Source organism: Phascolarctos cinereus, unplaced genomic scaffold, assembly GCF_003287225.1.
Source record: "Phascolarctos cinereus isolate Bilbo 61053 unplaced genomic scaffold, phaCin_HiC Scaffold_726;HRSCAF=1367, whole genome shotgun sequence".
Classification (NCBI taxonomy): Eukaryota; Metazoa; Chordata; class Mammalia; order Diprotodontia; family Phascolarctidae; genus Phascolarctos; species Phascolarctos cinereus.
The window spans coordinates 384,806,051-384,828,765 of NW_027556098.1; the positions used below are offsets into that span (position 1 = coordinate 384,806,051).

Here is a 22,715-nt window from a genome sequence, read left to right on the forward strand (position 1 = left end):
TAAACCAAGCCCTGATTTTGGAGATGTAAATGCTCACACTGAAAATTTAACATTTGGCTTTTGAGAGCAGACTCAAGCTGGCTCCAGCACAATCCTGGATGCATTCTACAACTTAACTGTTAACTGCCCTCTTTTTTCAAGGCCTCCACACATTTTGATACCTCATGATGTCAGTGCAAAAGTGGAAAAAGATGAAGATGAAGAAAAGCATATGGGAAAGCATGATTCAATAAAAAAAAAGAGTACTAGTAGCCAAACAATTGTAGACAACACAGAAAACTCATACTTTTATGTTATGAGTACTTGCTTTGAGAAAAGAATCAGGCAGGCACCAAATAACTTCAAAAAAAGTAAAACATTCTATTTTAAGACAAGAAAAGATTAGTTACTGATTTGGAAGTTATTCCTGATTCAGTTGTCTTTATATAGCAAGACCATAATTTGTCAGGGTAAAAATCAGAATTAGCAAAAAAGAAAGAATAATAATGAGAAAAATATATGGCATAGAATCGATTCTGAACTATTTTTAAAAAGTGACCAGAAATGAAAAAATTGGAAATGTATGCTGGAAATTAAATACACTGATTACAGTATTTTTATACAGAAATTGAATGCTGTAGATCTATGGCTATAAGACCAGAAGAGCTCAGAAAGTGTGTTAGTTTGGTAACCATTGGACTGACTAGCCAAGTAGAGAGAGATGATGGCCAAAGGCAAGGCCACTTTAGAAATGAATTCATTTGTACAGTCTTAAAATGAATGTTGGATTACTATGAGCGGTATTGTTTAATAAAGCAAAAAGAAATGATGGAGTATAAAAATCAGTTTAAAGAAAGCTTGAAAAGAGGTCCAGACACTGCCATCACCCTGGTGCAGGCCTTCATATCTTCATGCTTGAATACTACAGTAGCCTGCTGATTGTTCTGCCTGTCATAAGTCTCTCCTTACTATCCATCCTCTGCTCCATCATCAAAGTGACTTTCCTAAACTCCCCAATAAAAGCCCTTAATAATCTGCCCTCCCTTCCAGTGTTACATTCTCTGCTCGACCCCCTGGGCCCCATGATCCTTCCCCCGCCATTTGCCTCTTGTCTAGTGGCCCTGGCCTCCTTGCTGTTCCTTGAACATAACTCTCCATCTCCCAACTCCAGGCATTTTCACTGGCTTTTCCTCATGCCTGGGATGCTCTCCCTCTTCATTTCTGCCTTTTGCTGTCTCTGGCTTCCTTCAAGTCCCAGGTAAAAATCCTGCCTTCTACATGAAATCCTTTTCAGTTCCTTTTAATTCTGGGACATTCCCTCCGTTGACTATTTCCTCTTGTCATGTACACAGTTTGTTTGTACATACTTGTTTGCATGTTGTCTGTCCTCGAAGACACGTGCTTGCTTTTGCCTTTCTTTGTATCCCCAGTGCTTAGCACAGTACCTGGCACGTAGTAGGCACTTTTATTGATTGACTGACTAAATGTTCTTTCCAATATAGTCTTTTGACCTCAGTTTCCTCATCTGTAAAAGGAGCAGATTGAAATAGATGATTTTTTTATTCCCTTCCAGGAGATGATTCCATGTCTGACTAATAAGTGATTTCTGACTCTTGGGAAAGAATTATATGCACCCACATGTTAAATAGCTAAATCGTAAGTGTATTAGAATTTTCCCTGAAGAGCTCTGTTGTCTTCTGAGTTGTATCTTAACTAACACTTAATTCCCTAGGAACTAGAAGCCTTTTTCTTTTTTTCCCTCTGCTGTTGCCCTTTCTGCCACATTTTCAAATTCTGATACAAATGTATTCTGGGAAATACTTTCTCAGAATTATTTGACTTTCTTACTTCGAACTGTTGCTATCCCAGGTTAGCTAATTCAGACTATCTATCATTATTACATTTCACAGAACCTAATGCTTGGGGAAAAAAACTTCCTGAAACGCAGCCTATCATCGTTTCACCTCTGTCACTCAGCCTTATCTCTGTCATATTCCCAGTGAATTAGGAACCACACAAAAGAGACAGTGGATTATTTTAATTTTAAACTGATTTTTACCCTACAAAAGCTTTTAAATCTTGGTCGGTGTTCATTTCTCCTAAAATACAGACATTGACAAAGCCATGAAGAAAGTGGACTTTTTTTTTTAATGACTCATAGCTCTAGCCTCAAGAAGCTTTTAAATAAATGCTCATTGACACTATTCAAATCATTGATAGGAAATGAGTTAGCATAGAAAAAAGCAAGGACATTTTTGAAGCCTCTTAAGAATTTCATAGCTTTCAGGCTCAAAATCAACCTAGGCCTAGACTTTAATGCTTCCTCTAACTCCATCATATTGGTACCACCTCTCTATGTGTGTTTCCAGAATTATATCCCAATAATTTACCTCCTCAGCTTAAGTAAATGTGGCTTCACTACTTTAGGACATCTCTGACTTTGTTTGTTATAAGAAATGGTCACTCAGGCCATTAGAGAGTGGCCTGAAGAGAAAGTGACCAGACCAGTCTTGCTTATTGATTACCTGAAAAGTTGCAAATGGCAAGACTGTTTAATGTTTTTTATTCCTTTTTGCCATAAAAGCCCTATCTTCTTGGCACCTGTATTCATCTAGCTATTTCATAAGGTTACAAATTGTAAGCACCATGATCTCAGAAGAACCACAAATGCAGTTCAAATAAGACGATATATGATGTGTGTGTGTGTGAGTTAGCCACTGCACTCTGGCATTGAGTTATTCCTCGTCTAGGATGACACTAGACACATTTGTCCAGAAAAGGGGCTGGGCTCCTTATAGAGCAAGAGCCTATAGATGGGTGCCCTGAATGTTGCTTTTGTATACATAGAACACAAAAAGACTAAGAAGAAGGCTTCCAGAGAGCACTAAGAAGCAGTGGACAGGAATCATTCAGAAGTAGAAGATACAGATGATCTGCAGAATGAAGGGAGTGCTTATATCAGTGAGAGCCCAGTGACATCTATGGGCCATCTTTACTTGGCTTTAGAAATGAAAGGTGCTGCCTAGAAAAATCCAGAGAGCAGTCGTGCGTGAGTGACCCATAGGGTCTGAGAATTGGACAGTCACCGAGTCTATCTAGTCTAGCCTTAGTACACGAAGGAGGGATTCTAAAAGGTATGACTCATCCCTGGGTGTTCCACGAGGAAGCACTGAGCTGATATTTGCTGAATCCATACAGTTAAGACAGAAGCTGCTAGCCACTAAAGGCAGAGGATAGAAGGAGGCAAGCTTTGCTACGTGATCCTTTGGCTGTTGGCAGGAGAGAAAAGGACAGTGTTCCTTCTGACGATTTACCACTCTCAGTAATATCTATTAAAGGACTTTTTCAAACAATTTAAAGCTTGAAGGAAACTTAGAAATGCTCTAATTCAACTTCATCATTTTACAAATGGGGATAAAAGGCCTAGAGGGCTTAAATGATTTAGCCTAAGGTTGTACCTACTAGCAGAGCTAGAATTCAAACCTAAGTCTTTTCACCCCAAATCCAGTATTTTTTACACTAGATAGAGGTGTGGGCCTGTAACATTCTCACTGGACCAGATTAAAATGTAATTGGGAAATATTTAACAAAATAAATAAAAATGCAATAAAACATAGATAAGGTTAATTTGTAGTTTTCTAAGTCAGTATGAGAATGTTGGTTTGGAAAATGGAGCACATGTAGGTAATCTATTGGGAATATTCTCATGTGGCTTTTTTTTTTTTTACTATAAAACAGGTTATTTTTTTTAATTTTTGCATCCATGGCCTTGATAAAGATCGGCATGTTTATATTTGTATGTGTGTGTATATACTGTTCTTAAAAATTTTTTTTTGTTTTGTTTTGAATTGTGTATTACTTAGATTGCCCTCAGAAATCCAGGGGCTTTATCGTTTTGAAGATTAGCCAGTTCTATTTCCCTAATTAGTGCAAGACCTTTTTATAGGATTTCTTGGGCATGGGAGTTGAATTTTGTCATATTATTATCATGGTTATGCTGTGCTTTTTATTTGACTATACAGGGTCTGCTGTTGCCAGAGTATTTAATCTCCATCCAAAAGCTCTCATTAAATAACTCATTATGTGTAGGGCTGAGCTCATAAGGGAGTAAGTAATTAGAATTCTCCGGGTGGAAGTTGAATGACTGCTAGCCTGTAGGATAGCAGTGGGAATTCTTGCTCAGGAATGAGTTGATTTAGATGTCCTCTCAGGTTCTCAGGACCAGAAAGGAAAAAAAAAGTTACTTATCCAAGATCATATAGTACATAATATGGACAGCACTAGATTCCACATCATCTGTCTCCCTTATTTGTGATTTCATTCCTAACTTTGCTCCTCCTCCAAGGACCTTCTGGTCTATAATATGTCTATTTAAGTGTAGTCCTAAGACATTTCAGTTATTTCTTGTTTAGGTTCAGTTTAAATTAGAGGACCTAAAGCACAGGCCTGATCCTGTCACCTCTCTACTCAGTAAACTCCCAGTGCTCCCTGTTGCCCCCATGATCAAATACAAAATGCTCTGTTTGGCATTCAAAGCTCTTCCTGATCTAGCCCCCTCTTACCTTTCTAGTCTTCTTACACCTTACTCTCCAACATATACTCTTTGATCCAGTGATACTGGCCTCATAACTGTTCCGACATTCCATATCTTTTTTTTTTTTAGGCATTTGGGGTTAAGTGACTTGCCCAGGGTCACACAGCTAGTAAGTGTAAAATCCCATCTTTAACTGGAAGCCTTCCCTCAAGCCCTCTTAATTCCAGTGACTTCTAGTTAATTATTTCCTATTTATTCTGTGATATAGCTTGCTTTGTATATATTTATCTGCACTTTGTCTCCCCCATTAGATTGTAAGCTCTGTGAAGGGAGGGACTGTCTTTTGCCTCCTTTTGTATTGCCTGTGCTTGGCACGGTACCCAAGCACCGAATAAGTATTGATTGATTGATTGATGGCCATTGAGGTTCTTCCAGCTGTGATTCAGAGGTCGTTAAAAGAGTGCTAGATAAGGAGACCTGGGTTAAAATCTGACCTCAGATACTTATTTGCTGTGTGACCTTGGACAAATTATTTCATTTTTTCAGAGCTTGTTTCCTTGTCTGTAAAGTAGGGTTAATACTTGTGTTCTCTGTCTCACAGGATTGTTGTGAGGAAAACACTCTTAAAATCTTGAAGTGGTATATAAATTTGAATTGTTTCCTTGGTACAATAATAGGTGATCTCATAATTTTTAGGATATTTAAATATTTTAAATGGTCCCCCCTACACCAAAAAAAAAGATGGTTGCCCCTGCTGCCTCCCCACCACCTAGTTAATAACAGGAGCACTTTATCACCAGTCATTTCTTCAAAAGTTCCAACATTGGATTCCTACCACCATCTATTACTTTCACTACATTTCACATGCTGCTGAACAAAGGTGGAGCAAATCATGAAACTGTCCACTGATTCTACTACAAATTTATGTTACATAATCTTAATTGGGCCCTCATTGGACCAAGACAATCTTTTTTCCTTCTCCTTAATCCATTCACTATCCCATTCACCATAGCGATTATTCCAAACCCTTTCATCCCTCCTCAAGCTTTCTAATAGCATCCCTTTCTCCCCACACTTGTAGCTAAAGATGTTGCCTCATATTACAGAAAAAAAAAATGGGGCTGGGGGCAGCTAGGTGGCACAGTGAATAGAGCTCTGGCCTTGGAGTCAGGAGGACCTGAGTTCAAATCCAGCCTCAGACGCTTCACACTTACTAGCTGTGTGACCCTGGGCAAGTCACTTAACCCCATCGCCTCACCCCCCCCCCCAAAATGGCTGTTTACTGAGATCTGTTTTCTCCCCTCCTCATCTTACGGTCCTCTTCCCCCACTATCTTCACTTCTGTCTCACCTGAAGAGTTAGTTAGCCCTTCTCCCCAATGCAAACCCCTCTACAAGCACATGTGATAGAGTTCCATCTCATCTTCTCCAGCAGATTGTGCTCTCTTGTCATCACTATTCAATGCAGCCTCTGAAGCTGAGATGGAACAAGGTATGGATTGTTTCTCTGCTGCTTGTCCTCATTTTGGCCTAACAGGTAACACCAAGAAAACACAGGTGCTCCCATCAGCCAGCGCCGCCCCACCCACATGTGGAGCCATTTGTTGTGGCAAATGGAGAAGTTTGGATAAATTCACTTACCTTGGCAGTGCGCTTTCCAGGGGTGTATACATTGATCATGAGGTTAATGAACCCATTTCCAGAGCTAGCTCAGGGTTTGGGAGGCTCTGAAAGAAACTGGGAGAGAAGAGGGATTAGACTGACTACCAGACTGAAGGTCTACAGAGCCCTTGTGCTGACCTCATTGTTGTATGCCTGTGAAACCTGGGCAGTACACCAGTGCCATGCCAGGAACTGAATGCTTCCATTTGAATTGTCTTAGGAAGATTCTGAAGATCACCTGGCAGGATAAGCTACCAGACACTGAGGTCCTTTCTTGACCTAAACTGCCAGGCGTTCAAACTCTGCTGCAGAGAGCACAACTCCAGTGGTCTAGCCATGTTGTTCAGATGCCAAATGTATGCTTGCCTAAAAAACTGTTTTATGGAGAACTCACACAGGACAAGCACTGACGTGCTGGTCAGAAGTGATACAAGGATGCTTTCATGGTCTCTCTTAAGAACTTTGGAGTTGATTTTGTGACACGGGAGACACTGGCACAGAACCACCCAGCATGGTGTGCCCTCTTCAGAGAAGGGGCTGTGCTTTTAGCTCAAAAGAAACGCGAGATGCCACATGTAGAGAAACCATCCCAAACCTTCACATGGAGTATTTGTGCTCAATCTGTGTCAGAGCATTCTGAGCTCATATCGGTCTGATCAGCCACAGTCAGACGCATTGTCACTTGACTCTAATTTAATGATGTCATTCTGTCCTCTTCGAGAATGAAGGACAACAGCCATTCTCTCACTAACATTTAGTGTTGCCCTCCCACTGACTGCTTCCCTTTGGTCTACAAGCACTGTTTGTCTTCCCTCATCCTTAAAAAAAAGAAAGCCCTCACTCCAACCCTTCCTGCTAACTCTTGTTCTATACCTTTGCTCCCTTTTGTGGATGAACTCTTTTACAAAGATGTCTACTGTTGGTGCCTCCTCTTCCTCTCTTCTACATCCTTTGAGGTCTGGCTTCTGATCTCATCATTAAACTGAAAATGTTCTCTCCAGAGTTATGAATAATCTCTTAATTGCCAAATTAAGCCTCAGTCCTTATCTTTCTTGACCTGTCAAGAGAGGTCTGTCTCCTGGATACCGTTTCCTCTCTAGCTCGATCTGTGTGGCTCTGCTCTCTTCTGATTGTCTTCCTGCCTGTGTGATGACTCCTTCTTAGTCTCCTTTGCTATTTCTTCATTATAAAATCACCCATCCCTGATGGCCTCAGTTTCCTCATCTGCAGAATAAGCTGGAGACAGAAATGGCAAACCACTCCAGTATCTCTGCCAAGAAAACCTCAGTGGGGCTGTGAAGAGTTAGACGCAGCTGGAAATGACTGAACAGCAGACATCAGCCCGGTCACATTCACTGCCCATGGGTGTCCCCCCAGGGCTCTGCGAGGCTCTTGTTCCTTCTCCTTCTGTAGGGTCTCACTTGATGATCTTCTTAGTTGTCACGGACTCAGTTATCATCTCAAGAGGTAGGCAGTTAGATAGTCCTGGTGACAAGAAGACCCGCGTTCCAGTCTAGCCTCATACACTTAGTGGCGGTGTGACCCTCGGCAAGTCACTAGACCTCTGTGTGGCTGTTTCTTCTGTAAAATAGAGATTATTATAGCACCTACCTCACAGGATGACTGTGAAGATCAAAGGAATTAGTGTGTAAAACAGAGCCATATAAATACTAACTAGCATCAGATGAGTCTCAGGTCTGTTAATCCAGCCCCTAATCTCTCTCCTGACTTCCAAGCTTGAATCACCAGCTGGTTTTGACCATCTCAGACTGGATGTCCTGTAGACATTTCAAACTCAGCACCTTTGAAACAGAACTAAGTATCTTTTTCCTCAAACCCTCTTCTTCCAATTTTCCAGTTACTCTTGTCCCAGCCATCTAGGTTCACAACCTGAGCGCTGCCCTTGTCTCTCCTCGCACTCCCCATGTGTCCAGTCTGTTGCCTAGTCTTGTCATTTCTCCCTCCACAGCGTCTCACATCGTTGTCCCCTTTTCTCCACTCCCGCTATTGCCACCCCGGGCTAAGTCCTAGTCACCTGACATCTGAGACTTGCAGAAGCCTCCTCCATGGTTTCCAGCTTCAAGTCTCTTCCCACTCTAAGCTGTCTTCCATTCAGTTGCCAAAACAATCTGCCTAAACTGCCATTCTAACCACAGTCCCCTCACTTCCCCCAAATCAGTCAATTCCAGTGGCTCCCTGCAGTCTTCTGTCTGACTTTCAAGGCTCTTTAGGAGCCTTCTTAGACTTTGCCTACTCCCCTCCCCACTCTTTGTGGCCAGCGCTGTTGGCTTTCTTGCTGTTCTTGGCACGTGATGCTCCATCTCCCAACCCTGGGCTTCCCTAACTTCCTTCAAGACCAAAAATCCTACCTTTTACAATGGGGTTTTTCCCGGCCATCTGTTCCCCTTTCCCATCCCTCCCTACCAGTGCCTTTGCCCAGAAATCAGCTCACATTTATGTTATAAATGACTTGTATGCATATAGTTGTTTGTATGTTGTCTCCACCACTAGAATATGAACCTCTTGAAGGCAGAGGCCATGTCCCCCCTTTCTTTGCATCCCCAGTGCTTACCATAGTGCCTGGCATACAGTAAGTACTTAATAAATGCTTTGTTATGGTTGTTGTTGTTATGTAGTTGTAGATATTATTCTTTGCATTTCTCAAAACCCTAATTGAGAAGATTTTTGTTTCCTGACACAATTAGTGGGTCTCTTGATTTTAGGTACAATTTACTTGAATCCATGTGAATCCATCACATCATTGATAGTAGCACTACTCTGCTAGTGGAGATCCTAACTCAGTTACGCTGTGGGTTGTTGTCCCTCTGAAGACATTATTAAATTGTAGACATTGTAACAATGTGTAGAGCAACTAGGACATGGTCATCTTTGAGCTTCTACCTTGAAATCTATTACTCATGTCTGCTTTGCTTTAAACAAACACTGAGAAAAGTCACATTTTTACAAGTAATCCTTTAGGGGGCTAGTGATTCATAATTCATAATAAGATTCCTTTAACAAGCATTTAAAATGACAATTTAAAAAAACCCAACCCTCACTGTCATTTTTTATCTATTGTATGAAATAAGATGCATCTTCTATATTCTTATTGTCCTGTGGTTGCCAGATCAGTTGTGGGAAATGCTCCATATTATACATTTCCTTGGTCCTGAGTTCAGGGTGAGAGGCAGCTTTAGAATTGAGAAGAGCTGATTTGACATTGGTAGAGGGAATTTCTGCACTGAAAGTTACGTATGCCAACTGCTCTGATCTAAAAAATGTTGGGCCAGGCATTCTCTGCTAATGCAGATCACAGGCCCTTTATGATGTTCAGGCAGAAAACCTTTTTTAACAGTTGAGGTTGCCAATAGACTCATTCTGTGATCAACAAGGTGATAAGCCTCTCAAACCTAGGCTGGTGTTGAGATAACAGAAAATACGAGGACATTTTCTGGTTTTACACAGTCTGCCAGAGCTGGTGCTTGACCAGCATAGACTTAGACGATTTAAGAGAACTTTGATGCCCTGATGGCAGATCAGAGAAGGGCTCGGGATAAGGTGAAATAAGACTGTAAAGTCAGAGTTGCTGTGATTCTGCTCTTGCAGTACTAGAAGATGGAGATGCAACGTGTTTGAGATTATTGCTGTTTTGGGGTTGAGGTGACTAGGTAGAACAATCACCTACCTTACCTTCTTCAGAAAAAGGTTTTGTTTTGAGGAAAGCCTCATCCCAAAAGTGGATTATTGAGATTGCCACATGTTGGTTATTATATGACCAGCTTCAGTTTGCAAGTCACTTTAGCAGTCTTTGTACAGAGAGTCCAGAATGTAACTGGACAGTCCTAGTTTGAGGGAAAAAGTGTATTTAATCTCCAAATGTTACTAAGAAAAACAGATTGGAGCAAGGTCACCGAAAGCTGGGGAATGTCAGAACTACCCAGATTCTATCTAATTAAATTTAGTTCACATTGCTTTTGTACGTATTTCCTTTAATGTTTTAGAAATGAATCATCCCACGTCCTGTCACATTCACAGTTCCTGAGAAAGGTTGCTTCTCTTGGAATGTGTAGTGAGAAGGATGTCCCCTTCCTACCTCCCTTCTTCCCCATTTTCCACGGTCATCTGATTCTTTGGAGACAATTTAATTGAAGTATTGATTTAGAGGATTCTTGACAGTTATGGCAAATTAGGCACTTATATCATGAACAAACTAAGAAATGGTTTAGATCAGTGGTGTCAGACTCAAATAGGACTTGCAGGCTCCATAGTGACTTCAGAAACCACAAATTAGCATTATCTGTGTTGTGTTTTATGTTTATTTATTTTGTTAAATGTTTCCCAGTTATATTTTAATCTGTTTCTGACTTCTGGAGTTTGACACCTCTGGCTTAGAGAGTATTGCTTTCCTTGTTACTTCTTGCAAAGATCAAACCTAGGGGCAGCTAGGTGGCACAGTGGATAGAGCACCGGCCCTGAAGTCAGGAGGACCTGAGTTCAAATCGGCCTCAGACCAAACACTTGACACTTACTAGCTGTGTGACCCTGGGCAAGTCACTTAACCCCAATTGCCTAAACAAACAAACAAGCAAACAAACAAAAAAACAAAGATCAAACCTAGATAATTATTGCAAGGAGAAAAACCCAGCAAGATTTTGTTTTTAAGGAATAGTCATTATACCAAGAGTTTGGGGAAACTGTGTAGATTTCTAATCATTTTGGCACTTGTTGGGAATACCACAGTAAGAAATAGGTCAATTACAAATGAAGAGAACCTACTTCATCTCCGAGTCCTGAGACCAGGGAGTCATTAGGAATCCTTGAAGATTTGTCCTGAGCCCACAGCAGGTACCTCTGTTTACAGGTTATAACTAAAGGTTCATAGCTTGGTATTAACATTGATTTTTGAAGCAATTTGCACAAATTTCTCCCTTATTTTAGGTTGGGCAGTGGCCTTGAACCATGCAAGATATAAGTATCCCTGGTCTGCGTTCCATGCTCGATACCTATCACATTCCCTCTTATCATCATTATTCCATAACAGAACATGACAATATACTTAAATATTTTCTATTTCTTGAAAATAAAGTATGCAATATGTTTACTTTCTATGTTTCCAACTCATTTTGATGTGAACAAGGCTAGTCGTATTAGCATTTTAACTCTGACCTCGGTAGACAAAAAGTTACTAGATGTTTTGAGGTAATTACTGTTTTTTACTTAGTACCAAAGCAGTAATTTTGAGGGCTGTGTTAGAAAGCTGGTAATTTCCTATCACCGACTGACAGATGTTTTGCCCACAAATGAGATCTGCTTTCAAGCTTTGGGTAATTATGAAGATATGCAGTTTGATTATCTCTTGGCACTTCAAAACTCAGTTTCATCTTCCTGTTTTCTGGGCTTTTTGGTATAAGTTCTATTTTTCTCTCTCATGGGCAAGATGATCGGTGAAAAGCTTGCGCACTGATTATGAGAAGAGAGCATTCTCTAACCATGCTGTTTTTGACTCCTTCTAGGTTCTTATCCCTCCCCTAAAGCTGGAGCTACTCTAGTGGTATACAAGGACTTGCTTGTGTTGTTTGGGGGCTGGACACGGCCGAGCCCTTATCCTCTGCACCAACCTGAGAGGTTCTTTGATGAAATACACACTTACTCACCCTCTAAAAATTGGTAAGGATTACAGAGGGGAGAGCCTTTGATTGCAGGTCAGGAACCTGTTCCTCTGAAAGCTTTAGCAATGAGGAAGGGCTAAACAAATTTTGGCTCTTGAATTAATGGAATATTACTTTATCATAAGAAATTATGAATATGAAGAAATCAGAGGGGCTTGGGAATACTTACATGAACTGATGCAGTAAAACAGCCAGCATCAGGAAAACAGTAGACATAATGAGTGCAGCTGTGTGCATGTCCAGACTAAAAGCACAACTGATGCTTCCCCAAAGAAAGGATGAGATTCACCCCCTTCTTGGTACAGGTCGAAGGCTGTGGGTGGGGAACATTGCATTGAATTGTCAGCTGATAGGTTACTTAGTTTTGTGAACTTACCCCACCCCCTCTTTTTAAAATTCTGTGTTATAAAGATTAGCTTGCTGGGGAGGGAAAGAGGTATATTCATAAATGAAGATGATATAAAAACAAAACAGTAAAACTAAAAAAAAAAACGGCCCACATACTTGCCACATACTTGAGATTAATAGAAATTTCTCATAATGAAAAAGTAGGAGTGATTGCTACCTCTAGTACTGAAATAAGTGATGAGAGAACCCTGTTGGTGTCCTGAGACCTTGGCTGCTGTTATTCTTAGAATGCGCTTGTGCCTTGAGAATCCAGCAGTTTGCAAAACAAATGAGTCCTTATCCCCGCCTGTATTTTTCCAGACTCCTAACAGCTTGAAAATTTTTTACTTACCAGATGAAAGCAATCTCCTTTTTCCGTAATGAAACAAACACTGAGCACAGGAGTGCTTGTTAAGTGTGTGATTGCTCATCGAGGAGAAGTTGCTCTTTGTCCATTGTAAGACTCATTCAGCAAACTGTTTGGAAGGCATTGGTCGCTGTATGGACTACCTACAATAAGAATTTAGATTTAGTTTTAAGGAATGTGGCAGCGCAGAGTTGGGAAGCGGGTCGTCTGCTAGCAGGATGAAGGGCTTCTGGCATTTAAACTTAGACCTCCTGATTCCTTTCTGTCATCTTTCCATAGGTGGAATTGCATAGTAACAACGCATGGACCACCACCTATGGCAGGCCACTCCTCCTGTGTGATAGAGGACAAAATGATCGTCTTTGGTGGTTCCTTAGGATCCCGGCAAATGTGAGTGTGGACGGCTTGTTTTGTCAGTCAGAGTGATCCGTCCTGGGAGTCTTCTCTTGGCACTGTTCTGAAAGCACGTGGCCATCAGAAGCACATCTGATCTCAGCTTTGGGTGTTGAGGCAGTGAGGTGGTCCAGCGCACAGAGCGCTGCTCTTGGGATCAGGAAGAATGGACCCCAGTTCATTTAGTAGCTGTGCAGCTCTTGCCAGGGCATGTCCTTCTCTGAGGCCCAATATCCTCTGCTGTAAAAAGAGGAGGTTGACCTCAGTCATCTCCAAGGTCCCTCTGAGTTTGTGCCATAGGGCAGAGATTATGGACAGTTCAGTTCATTTACTAAGGGCATGTGGTGTTAGAGAGAGCACTGTGCTTAGCGCTGGGGGAGGAGCACAGTCTTGATAGGATAGGGTCTCCTGGGGGGCATAGGGGTACTAGGATAAGACACAGCCCTAGGTGTCATCTCCTCCTCTTATGTATTGTAATTAAATCCATGACTTTCTTTGTAAGGTTCAGTTTTGTCACCTAAGTGGAGCTGGGGAGGCTTCATGGAGATGGGTAGAGCTTGAATAGGACTTATAAGAATAGGTGGGCACATGGCTGATGATCCACATTGAAGAGGCTGATTGGAAAGGAGAAGATGGAAAAAGGGAGCAAGAGCAGTGTCAGTCATCTTTATCAAAGCTTCCTGTGTTTCCTCTTCCCTATTACTGTGTGTAGGACATAGTCTAGGACAGGGGTGGGGAACCTGCGGCCTGGAGGCCACTTTGGCTGCAGCCTCTTGACTGAGTACAGGTTTTACAGAATTTTTAAGGGGATTTGTTCTGTGAAGTTTGGATTCAGTCAGAGGGCTCACTTGACTACCTAGAGGGCCATATGTGGCCTTGAGGCTGCAGGTTCCTCAGCCCTGGTCTAGGACCAAGGGACAGTGAAATCCAGTTGCGTCATTATTTATGCCAGTGACTGTCAACTCCAGGAGCGCTTCAACAACTCTACTTGGTGTTCTGTTGTGACATTTCCAGGAGTGAAACCATTCTAGAAAGGGCTCTCCCTCCTCTTACTGTGACCCGGTGCCAGCTAGAAATGTCACCCAAGGCAGGCGCATTCCCATCTTTACATGTTGAGCCAACCTAGGGAGAAGTCATTCAGTTCATCCTTATATATGAAAGGAAGTCATTTTAATTTATTGCAAGTTATTTTACATTAAAATGAGGAAGATAGTATGATGCAATGGAGAGTTTGGAGTCAGAGGACTTGAGTTCAAATTTTAGCCCTGCTACTGGCTACTGGTGTGACCTTGGGCAAGTCACTTAAAGCATCTCTGGACCACAGTTTCCTCATCAGTAAAACAAGAGGGTTAGGATAGATGTCCCCTAAAATTCCTTCTAGCTCTAATTCTCTCATCCTCTGAATTCAAGAAGCAGGATACTCTAGAGGTGATTATTCATAGTAAAGTGGAAATTGCTGCTTGTAGTAAGCCAGTCTTTACTCCCTTGTTCGTGTGAAGGTTTGATGCCAGAGCATTCTGTTGAGGTATTCATCTGCCATGTACCCGTCTGGCCTTCCTTAGTCTTTGTGAAATTGTCCTTTTTTCCCCCTTAAGGAAGAAGTCATTGAGTCCTAAGAGCTCCTAGAAGGAGATGGGGCCTGGTGTTTGGCTGTTTTCATTTTCTTTCTTCTGGCCTTTACCTTGAAAAGAAATGGTTTGGGCTCTTTCAAAAGCTTCTTATGGAGAATCATCGTTTACCCTGCTCTTGGATAAGTTTCTTTGTGTATTAGTTAGTGAATAGATCTTGTCCCAGAAAGAGGCGGTTTCATGTCATGGAGAGAGTGCTGAATTGGAGGCCGACAGGCCAAGGGCCTGGTCTTGCCTCTGCTACTTACTGGCTGAGTGACTCCAGAAAGAATGCCATTCCTTGTAGCCTCCTTTTCCACCTCTGAAACACATGGGCATTGCACGTGTGTTCTCTAACCACTTTTTTAGCTCTAGCATTCTGTGCTCGGCAGAGATGCTCACTTGTGTAACAGGCTTGCTCAGGGATGTTGGTCCTGCTCATTCTTCTAGCTAGTGACGAAGGACTCTGCATGGCCTTGTATAATCAGCTTTGTGATTGTGTTCTTATCTTTTAGGAGCAATGATGTTTGGGTCCTCGACCTCGAGCAGTGGGCCTGGTCCAAGCCTAATGTCTCTGGCCCCAGCCCTCACCCTCGAGGTGGCCAGTCTCAGGTACCTAGTAGTTACAATTATTCTTCAGATTCCACAGCATATTTTAGTTGGGAGCAAGGGTGGAGGACGTCACAGGGAGGGGAAAGGGATCTCAAAGCAGCTACCACACAATTATAATATGCCCTCAGCTGAGGAGAGTTTACTGTTCCCTTTTGCTTGCATTAAATTTCTAGCTCCTAAAGGATATTGCTTATTTATAGTTGGTGTTGATTTTGCTTCTTCTAAAGCCTTGTGTTGGTTCACTTATTACTTTTGGCAAGAGATGGTTCTTTTTGTGTGACCTGCACTTCTATTTTAATATATGACCAACCAAAAAAAAAAAGGTTGTAAGGAGGCATATTTCACTTAAATTTCACTAATTTCCTAATTTCCCTTCCGTGGACTTTTTGAACAACGGTTGAGTGACCTTGTCAGGGACACGGTAGAGCAGATTCCTTTCTTTTAATTAACCTGGTAATTAAGAGGGCCTCTGAGGCCCTTCCAGTTTTGAGGTTCTGGAATTCTGTTATCAAGTGAATCACCAGTAATTTGTTTACATTAAGTAACTAGAGTTTTCATAATTATGGGGAACTTTAGGGGATATTAGCAACCAGAGTGGTACAATTTTCTGTTTTGGGAGTGGTTTGGGTGTTAAGTACATACCACCAAGGCATAAGGCAGATAATTGTGTGTTTATAAGATTATTTTAAATTTCTTCTCTTCCCACCTTCCAGATTGTCATAGATGATGAAACTATCCTGATCCTTGGAGGATGTGGTGGCCCGAATGCAGTAAGTACAAAGAATGCTGCCTAAGAATGGTTTGGAACCATGCTTCTTAGTACCCAAGCCCCTGGGAGAACTTTGTCCTTACTTTCCTTTGGTCTGCGATGTTCCTTTGTTTCACTTCCTTAGGGAAAGCTGCTAGTGATCGTTCCTTTGGGGCTTCACTGACTGCTGATAGAGCACGGAATGTAGGAGATGCTGGGATCGTCATCCTGGCCCTGACAGGAGACGTGGGGCCTTGGGCGAAGCTCCTCTCCTGGCTCACAGGACAGCTTTTTTATTTAAAGATTCATTAATTTATTTATTTGTGGTTTTCAGCATTCACTTCCACAAGATTTTGAGTTTCAGATTTTCTCCCCATCTTGTCCCTTCCCCTAATCTGCCCTCCCTTCTAGACCCCCCCCCCACCAGCTTCTCTTATCCTTTTCCTCTTCTATTTTCCTGTAGGGCAAGATAGATTTTCTATATCTCATTGCCCCACAGAACAGCTCTTAACTGCATCTCTCAGGGACGCCTGTAATTACAGAATGTACTAAGAAATAAGAGTAGATGTTAATGGGAACTTTAGTCAAAACTCGAGTGGCTGACTCTTTTTTCCTGTACTTGAGACTTTTTTCCCCTTTGTTTCACAAATACCTTGTATTGGCAGCATTTTGTACGCAGTAGGGATTTTGTAAATGTTTGTTAAATTGGCAAGACTTGAAATTTTGATCATCTTTGGTTCATAAGTGATAAACTAGGTAGGTTTGACCTAGAATTTGTCGATTCTTTGTAAGACCAGTCCCATAGCCCTATGTCCCTGACAACCTCTGGGCAGTGTGCCTCTTCATGAAATATCGCACATCGAGCCTGAGCTTCAGTCATGTCTGGGTTTTTCCTTACAGCTGTTTAAAGATGCTTGGTTACTGCACATGCACTCCAGCCCCTGGACCTGGCAGCCTCTCAGGGTGGAGAATGAAGACCATGGAGCCCCAGAGTTGTGGTGTCACCCAGCCTGCCGGGTAAGTCTGGGAAGGGACCAGCATGTTCAGGGGGAGAGTTGGCATAGATGTCCACGTTAGCTGAAAAGCTAAGGTGTTAGAGGAGGTCTGTGTGAGGAGCGAGTTTTCTCAGCATGCCAAGGTGGTCTGGTGGCCTTTCTCTGTTTCTGGGTAAGTAGAAGGGCACTCACCCTAGCCCTGCAGCAGCTCTCCCATCAGCGCTGCTTTGATTTCATCCTAACGGTATTTTAGAGAGCGCACGCTGACTCTGACTCGTGGAAGAGCGTGTATTTCCTAAGTGCAGTACCATAGAAGCTCAGAGTCATCCTGGCCTAACCCACAGCCGGCAAGACTCTTTTCTGCAGTATCCCTGCAAGTGGTAATGGGGGCCATCTGCAGTCGTCCCGTTCTATATCTGGCCACTGGACCCAGCCAGCTCCGGAGGAGAGAGTGAGGCTGGTGCCTTGCACAGCCCCGCGTCACTCCGGTCCAGTTCACTCGCGAGTCGTGGCGTCGCCTCCCTGGCGTCGTGGTTCCCTTCAGGAGCCAAGGACGGACACCAGTGCCGACTCAGCTTCTGCGTGAATGCCTCCGGTGAAGAGGAGCCCACTGCCTGCTTTGAAATTGTTGTTCATTGATGCTTTTTGTTTTTTATATCACCATGATTTCTCCAGGTATTCCTTCTCCTTCCCCCCCCGCAGAGCTATGCCAATTACAAAGAATGTTTGTAATGGAGCAAAAAAAGGAAAATGAAAAAAGTCAGCAAAACTAATCAACACACTGAAAAAGTGGGAAAATACATGGAGTGTTCCACCCTTAACGGCCCTTCCGCTCTACAGAGGAGTAGACTGGAGGTGTCCTCTCATCTCCGATCTTTGGCTTCTCTCTTTTTTGTTGTTTATAGTTTTGCAACATTCACTTTTGGTGGGTGGGTGGGGTTTTTTTTGTGATGGTCCTTTCCCTTTACGTTGTTGTGATCATATGTAGTGTTTTCTTGGCTCTGCTGACGTTACTCAACATCACTCCATGTAACACTTTTCATACTTGTCTGTGTTTGTCGTTTCTCAAGCACAGGATTTTCCAGGTCATTCATTACCACCGTTTTTAGCCATTCTCTGATCTGAGGGCATCTACTTTATTACCCAGTTCTTTGCCACCACAAAAAGTGCCACCGTAAATATTCCTGGCGTGCGTGGGAACTTCTTCTCAGTGACTTCCTTGGAGTCCATGCCTAGTAGCAGAATCTGAGTCGAGGGGCGCGGGCGTTCAGTCACTGCATTTGCGCCACTGCACATTCTTTCCACTGGAGCTAGTAGTGCTTATTCGCACCCCCACCAGCAGTGCACCGGCGTGCCTGTCTTCCCACAGCCCTTCAGTTTGACTGTTCCCGCCTTTTCTCATCTTTGCCGGCTCACTGGGTCTGAGGTGAAGCCTCAAGGTTGTTTCAGTTTTCGTTTCCCTTATTAGTGGTGATTCTGTTTTCACCTGGTTGTTAAAGAGTTTGAAATTCTTTTTAGAACTGTTTGTATCCTTTGACTATTGGGGAATGACTTTAAGTCTTTCATAGGTATGTTAGTTGTTTCTTTATCTAGGATACCGAACTGTATCTAATAAATTTGATACAAGATTTTTCTCCCGCATTTGACTTCTTTCCTTCTCATCCTAGATACATTATTTGTTTGTGTAGAAGCTTCTCAGCTTCATGTAATTGAAGTCATCTATTTTGTCTTTTGTAATCGCCTCTGTCCTTTGTTTGGGTAAGAATATATCTCCTATCCATAGCTGCCAAAGGTACAAGACCTGCTTCTCTTTTAATTTTTTGATTGGTATGATTTTTTTAATTAAAGTTGGGTATGTTTTTTGTTTATCATAGATTGTGGTCTAAGCCTTATTTGTGCCACACTGCTTTTCAGTTTTTCCAACAGTTTTTATCAAATAGGGAGTTCTTTCCTAAGTATGTTATGTTTCCCAGTTTATTGGACACCAGTTTATTGAATTTAGTTGTTTCTGGTTCTCCTGTGTCTACTCTCTTCCATTGCGATACTTGTCTATTTTTAACCAATGCCGGATGAATCCACTGCATTCTGAGGCAGCCTGTTTAACTTGTGGAAAGCTCTAGGGAATGTTTCCATCTGTCAAGGCTAAATCTTTCTCTGAAACCTCCCCTTCCTGCTCTTCATTCTGACGTGTAAGCCAAGCAGAACTTGTCTAATAATCCACCTTCCATTAATTTCCAAGTAGTTAAAGACAGTGATCGTGTCTCTCTTCTCTAAGCTACATATCCCCAGTTCTTTCAACGAGTCCTCCTATGACATAGTCTGGGGCCCATGGTCATCTAGTCCAGTTCTCCCTTGTGGTGCCCAGAACTCTGCACGATATTGATGATGCAGTCTAATCAGGACAGAAGACACTGGAAGGCCCCTTGCCCTGTTCTGGACACTGTCTGGGGCAGCCTCTTGACTTGGGCTTGTAGTTATCAAAATTTCCACGTAGGTTTCACCTGAGCTGTGGTTGTAGCCTCTGATGAGGTTCCCTGTTTCCCGGCCTTTAGGCAGGAGAGGTGCAGAAAGCACTAACTCCCCATCCTCTCCTTCTGCCGCTTGTTGGTTGGTTGTTTTTTTAAAGTCCTGTAGAACCTCACATTTATTCGTGTTAAATTTCCTCTAAGGAGATTCAGTCCATTATTCTGTTGGGTGCAGTAGCAGAGTTGAGCGGTATTTCTTTGTCTTTCAGGTGGGCCAGTGTGTGGTGGTTTTCAGCCAGGCTCCCAGTGGAAGAGCGCCCCTCAGCCCAAGTCTGAACTCCCGCCCGTCTCCCATCAGCGCCACTCCTCCGGCTCTGGTGCCTGAAACCCGAGAGTACCGCTCCCAGTCTCCAGTAAGGAATATGGATGAAGCGCCTTGTGTCAATGGTCGCTGGGGAACCTTACGCCCCAGGGCACCGAGGCAGACCCCATCGGGATCCCGAGAAGGGAGCCTTTCCCCCGCCAGGGGTGATGGCTCACCTGTCCTCAATGGTGGAAATTTATCCCCAGGAGCAGTAGCAGTTGGTGGGGCCTCCCTGGACAGCCCTGTTCAGGCAGTCTCTCCAAGTACCCCCTCATCAGCTGAAGGCTATGACCTAAAAATGGGGCTTTCTCTGGCTCCCCGGCGAGGGTCTCTGCCAGACCAGAAAGACCTGAGATTGGGATCGATGGATTTGAATTGGGATCTCAAACCTGCTTCCAGCAGTGGTCAGGTGGATGGCATGGATGCCAGGACAGTTGGGGGGAGCGTGAGGAATCCTCCAGAGCAGACAAATGGGGTTCACACACCTCCCCACATGGCCAGCACTCTCACGGGAGCTGTGTCCCCAGGCGCTCTCCGACGGAGCCTGGAAGCTGTCAGAGCCCTTTCCTCTAAGGGCCCACCTGCCCCTGCAGCACTGAGTCCCCCACTGGTGTCTTCCCCTGGGTCCCCAGGGAGCCAGAGCGTGAGCGGCGTTGAGGCGGTGCCCATCCCGCGCCCTGGGCCCGCCCAGGGTGACGGGCACTCCTTACCTGCCATCGCCCGGCGCTTGGGCCATCATCCGCCACAGTCTCTGAACGTTGGCAAGCCCTTGTACCAGAGTGTGAACTGCAAGCCCATGCAGATGTACGTGTTAGACATTAAAGACACCAAGGAGAAAGGGCGGGTCAAGTGGAAACTATTTAACAGCAGTTCTGTGGTTGGCCCGCCCGAGACCAGTCTGCACACAGTGGTGCAAGGCAGAGGGGAACTCATCATTTTTGGTGGCCTCATGGACAAGAAACAGAATGTGAAGTACTATCCCAAAACAAATGCCTTGTACTTTGTGCGAGCAAAAAGATAATATGGCAAAAACTTGCTTCCAACCTTTTTCCTTTCTGTGGCTTTTAATTTTGAATTTTACACTGTCATGCAGGCATTCAAACTGTGAATTGGGCAAACAAAGAATTAAGTAGCCCCACAAACCAAAACCCCAATTCCCAATCTAATGCTCGCTCTGGGCTAGGGTCAGATCCCCATTTAAAAACAAATTATATCAAATATCTATATCTATATCTATATCTATATCTATATTCTATAGCCAACTCTGTTTACAAAAGGGGAGCAATCTCCGTGCTGGTTCAGATAAAACTGTTGCTGTGTTTTAGCAGAGGCTCTTCTGCCTTTTTCTATTCTGCTGGTAATTAGACCAAGAATTTAGGGAACAGATCACCTAATCTCAGTTCCCTGCCAAGAGAACTGAAGAGTGGCAGGTAAGAAGAGGTGCAGGAGGGGGTGCCCATGAGCTCAGGTCCCCTGAGAGATCAGTGCATGCAGGGCCAGACCCAGGGTCTGCAGAGAAGCTAGTAGAGGAGGAATGATGGTGAGAAAGGGAGAAGAGAGTGAGGAGGGGAAGCTGTTCCATGTCTGTGCCAGGATCATCACGAACTGGTGTGCTTGTGCCCAGGCCACAGGGCCTGCCCTGGTTGGAAGGAGTAGGGCTAAAACATCTGTTTCTGATTCTGAAATCTCTGACTATCCCATTTGGTTGGGAGCTGCCAAAACCCACGTCCCCTTCACTTGCTCCCCCTTAAATGTCATCTTGTGGAATCTGCTTTTCCTTCTTGTAGGATTTCAGTGCAAATGTGGATGTTTGGGGTTGTTTAAAGCCCTACCCTTCAACACTTTGCAGATGAAAGTAAAATGAGGCTTGGAATCCTGAAACGATCACGTCCTTGTCAGAAATATTTGGGGAGCTTGACTTTTCCCAGCATCCTTAGCAAACCAGTGGAGAATTCAAAGATGCTTTTGAATCATCCGAGGCTTTACACATAAGATATTTTTAGCACCTTAAAATTGCTTTCTCTTCTACACATTTTTTTTTCTGCCAGTGAGCATCAGAAATATGCAACCACATTTGTAAAGGATATAAGAAGTTGGAGGGCAGATATTTCTCATCCTCAGAAAGGGTTTGTCTTATTAGATGGATAGGAAAGGGTCCTTTTCCCAGAGATCATTTTGGTCCTTTCTGCATCTGTGTTCGCTGGTTTGCCATCAGTCAAGAGATTCAGTTCAAGTTGTGGAGTCTGGTGAAGCCATCTCTGACCTGGCTAGGAGGCTCTGTCCACCACAGTCGTGCAGACAACGCCAGCATCCGTCCCATGCAGCTTGGGTATTTGTCTCATTCTTTTCTGAGATAAGTTGTTCCGAATAGATGAGATATTCGGGCAGTCTCCAAAACCATGGCCAGGACACAGGAAATACTGGCAAAAACCGAACTCTAATGGCATTAGCAGGTATCAGGCTGATCACTTAATTGTGATTATTGGTGATTTTTAACATTCAAGTATGATTTTTTTTTAAATGAAAAGTTGCCCCTCCTCCCCTCAGTCTTATTGAAGTTTCCCAAATGCAAGTGATAAAAGAGACTTGATTTCTGCTAGTTCTGGAGGCTTGGTTTTTAGCCAACCCTTGGAATTTATTTGATGAAAAAGGGTTCTTTCTTTTCTCCTGGTACAGTGTGCAGAATCTTCCATTCTCACTGCTCCCCCAACCTGTAATGTCTGGTGTTGGTAGAAAAGCTCTGCTGTTGCCAAGTCCCATTAGGAGCCGGTTCCCATCAGCGGGACGTGTCTGAGAAGCTGTTCCATCCTGACTGAGTAATCCTCACTCACGTGCCTACTTACTGTATTACCTGACTCATTAAAGCTCAGCATGCATCTCCCCCACATAACCTGGGGAGGGGCTTTTTCCAGTTCCCATTTGGCAAGGACTGTT

General features: G+C 43.3%; 1 protein-coding gene across 2 annotated transcripts in view; it reads left to right on the forward strand.

The window, feature by feature from the left end:
- The window catches only part of FBXO42 (F-box protein 42), a 103,530-nt gene extending 82,706 nt beyond the window's left edge, over positions 1 to 20,824 (forward strand). For both annotated transcript variants that reach the window (XM_020972943.2, XM_020972935.2), the window contains exons 5-10: positions 11,688 to 11,841; positions 12,877 to 12,987; positions 15,113 to 15,209; positions 15,923 to 15,979; positions 16,858 to 16,974; positions 19,687 to 20,824. In XM_020972943.2, coding sequence (XP_020828602.1) covers positions 11,688 to 11,841; positions 12,877 to 12,987; positions 15,113 to 15,209; positions 15,923 to 15,979; positions 16,858 to 16,974; positions 19,687 to 20,802 — 1,652 coding nt within the window. In that variant the 3' untranslated portion in view covers positions 20,803 to 20,824. The remainder of the gene's footprint in view (positions 1 to 11,687; positions 11,842 to 12,876; positions 12,988 to 15,112; positions 15,210 to 15,922; positions 15,980 to 16,857; positions 16,975 to 19,686) is intronic.
- The last annotated feature ends 1,891 nt before the right edge of the window (positions 20,825 to 22,715 follow it).